The sequence below is a fragment of the Lucilia cuprina genome, chromosome 5 (assembly GCF_022045245.1).
Source record: "Lucilia cuprina isolate Lc7/37 chromosome 5, ASM2204524v1, whole genome shotgun sequence".
In the NCBI taxonomy this organism is placed as follows: domain Eukaryota; kingdom Metazoa; phylum Arthropoda; class Insecta; order Diptera; family Calliphoridae; genus Lucilia; species Lucilia cuprina.
In genome coordinates, this window is record NC_060953.1 from 49,304,776 (window position 1) to 49,307,081 (window position 2,306).

General features: G+C 27.9%; 1 protein-coding gene across 1 annotated transcript in view; it reads right to left on the bottom strand.

Moving 5' to 3' along the window:
• Window positions 1-1,499, bottom strand: part of LOC111679297 (probable protein phosphatase 2C T23F11.1) — a 7,392-nt gene extending 5,893 nt beyond the window's left edge. Inside the window, exons 1-2 of the mRNA XM_023440841.2 lie at window positions 1,131-1,499; window positions 727-1,060 (exon numbers count right to left, since the gene is read on the bottom strand). Coding sequence (XP_023296609.1) covers window positions 727-1,060; window positions 1,131-1,412 — 616 coding nt within the window. The 5' untranslated portion in view covers window positions 1,413-1,499. The remainder of the gene's footprint in view (window positions 1-726; window positions 1,061-1,130) is intronic.
• Window positions 1,500-2,306: the final 807 nt, after the last annotated feature.

The window sequence follows — 2,306 nt, forward strand, 5'->3', positions numbered from 1 at the left end:
TTCTAGTTCAGTTCTAGTTCAGTTCTAGTTCAGTTCTAGTTCAGTTCTAGTTCAGTTCTAGTTCAGTTCTAGTTCAGTTCTAGTTCAGTTGTAGTTCAGTTCTAGTTTGGTTCTAATTCAGTTCTAGTTTAATTCTACTGCAGTTCTAGTTATAGGTTAGTTCTAGTTCAGGTCAAGTTCAGTTCTAGTTCGGTTCTCGTTCACTTCTAGTTCATTTATATTTCTGTTCTAGTTAACACTCTCTTTAGTTAATTATAACTATCCTCATATTCATGAACAAGTACTGTAAATAATTTTTGTTTCACTTTTTATTATTGTATATCCAGTGTGGGCGTTGAAATTAAACGTAATATTTTCTTTTGTACTTTTGTTTATTTAAAGAAAATTAAATAAGAAGAAAGATATTGGAAGTGCTCTCTATTGAGTCTATATACAGGTGCAAGATATTTAAAAAAAGAAACAAAAATAAATGGCAATAAAATGTTAATAAATGGTATTGAAAGAGTGATTAAATGCCGGTAGTATTTTAAGTTCTTTTTAATATTCTGGGAAATTTTCCTTGTGAATGGAAATATTGTTTAAATTGTTAAAATATTTGTAAAGTGAAAACAAAATCAAATTTTATTAAGAATAGATGATTATTTCAAAGCGAATTATTTATAAAATCTATAAAAGGTTTAAATTTCCCTTTAAATTATGAGAAATTATAATTATTATTTGACTCACCTGTAACAATTTGTTCTTCGGGTTTTTTATTTTCATTACGCTTAAAAACAAAATCACCTAATGCTCGCGATAATGCCAGATTACCATTGACACGATTGAATTCAACCCAACCGCCACCCTCATTGATACGTTTCGATTCAGCTTCATTATTTGGTTTATGATCCATCGATAAAGTCATTACCTCTCCATTAACACAGGCCACGGCACGTGAATCACCGGCATTGGCACAATATAAACGATTATCTTTAATTAAAACTACAACAGCTGTGGAACCAGCCATTTGTTCGCCCCATGATTCATTATATAACATTTCATAATCGATATCTAAAAAGGCCTATAAGAACAACAATAACGCATCAATTAATATTGATTAAATTAAAAAAAATCTTTAAAATAAAACTTGCCTGTTTTAAAGCCTCCTCCATATTTTCCTTATACTCTGGTCTTTTTAAGATGAATTTGTGTAAATGTTTGCCGGCATATTGGGCCACCGTAGCACCACCATGACCATCATAAACGGCAAAGAATGAGGTGCCCGGATCATCGGGCAAGGAGAGTATATGTGTGTGAGAATCTTCCATATTTATGCGCCAACCCTGCATACAACTGGAACCCACTCGATACATTTCATTTTGACAATAAGCTGATTCCTTAGAGGTTACCGGTTCCGAAAGTGTTTGACCCATGTTTGTGTATTTCTTTTAAAATAGTTTTTCCAAGATTTTAACAAAATTTTATAGGTTTGTTGTTTTCTAAAAAGAAATTAAAAATAATCAAAATTTAATAAATTATTATTTTGTCAAAATTTTTGTTATTGCTTGCTGTTGTTTAGTCTTTATTATTTTCTTTTTCCTTTCCTTTCTTTATTTATTTGAATTTTAAATCATAATTTCTTATCAACAAAACAAATTATAAACAAAAATTACAAAAAAAAAAATAAATAAAAAAATTTAATAATTATCAGAACAATTTTAAATATTGGTATCTATCGTCTTTTTGTTATAATGATGAGTGGTCACAAAAAAAATGCAAACTTTTTGCAAAACTTATAAACACACTCACTGCGGTATACCAATATCAAATTTAAATAAAACAGAACAATTGTAAAGAAAATTGAGAAAACTTTTTGTTTTTGATTTAAATGGAAAAAATGGAAAAATTTTAAAAATACAATTGCACAGAAAAGAAAAATCACAATACAATGATGACAAATTGAAAATCAATTAAAGGCAATTGTTATTAAGAGTACTGTGTTGCATAAACATTTTTGATTATTAACCCTTCATGAGAAACAAAATGAAGAAGATGTCTCATATTGTTGCTTAAGGAGTAATTATCAAAATATCATATGAACTTCATATGTATCATTAGAAAAATTCGATATTAAAAAAAAAATTAATGAAAAATAATTAGTATTTTTATAGACAATTTTGTTTTAACCCAGAAAATGAAAATCACTAGCCCGGAATATCATTTAATATATCTATCTATCTATCTATCTATCTATCTATCTATCTATCTATCTATCTATCTATCTATCTATCTATCTATCTATCTATCTATCTATCTATCTATCTATC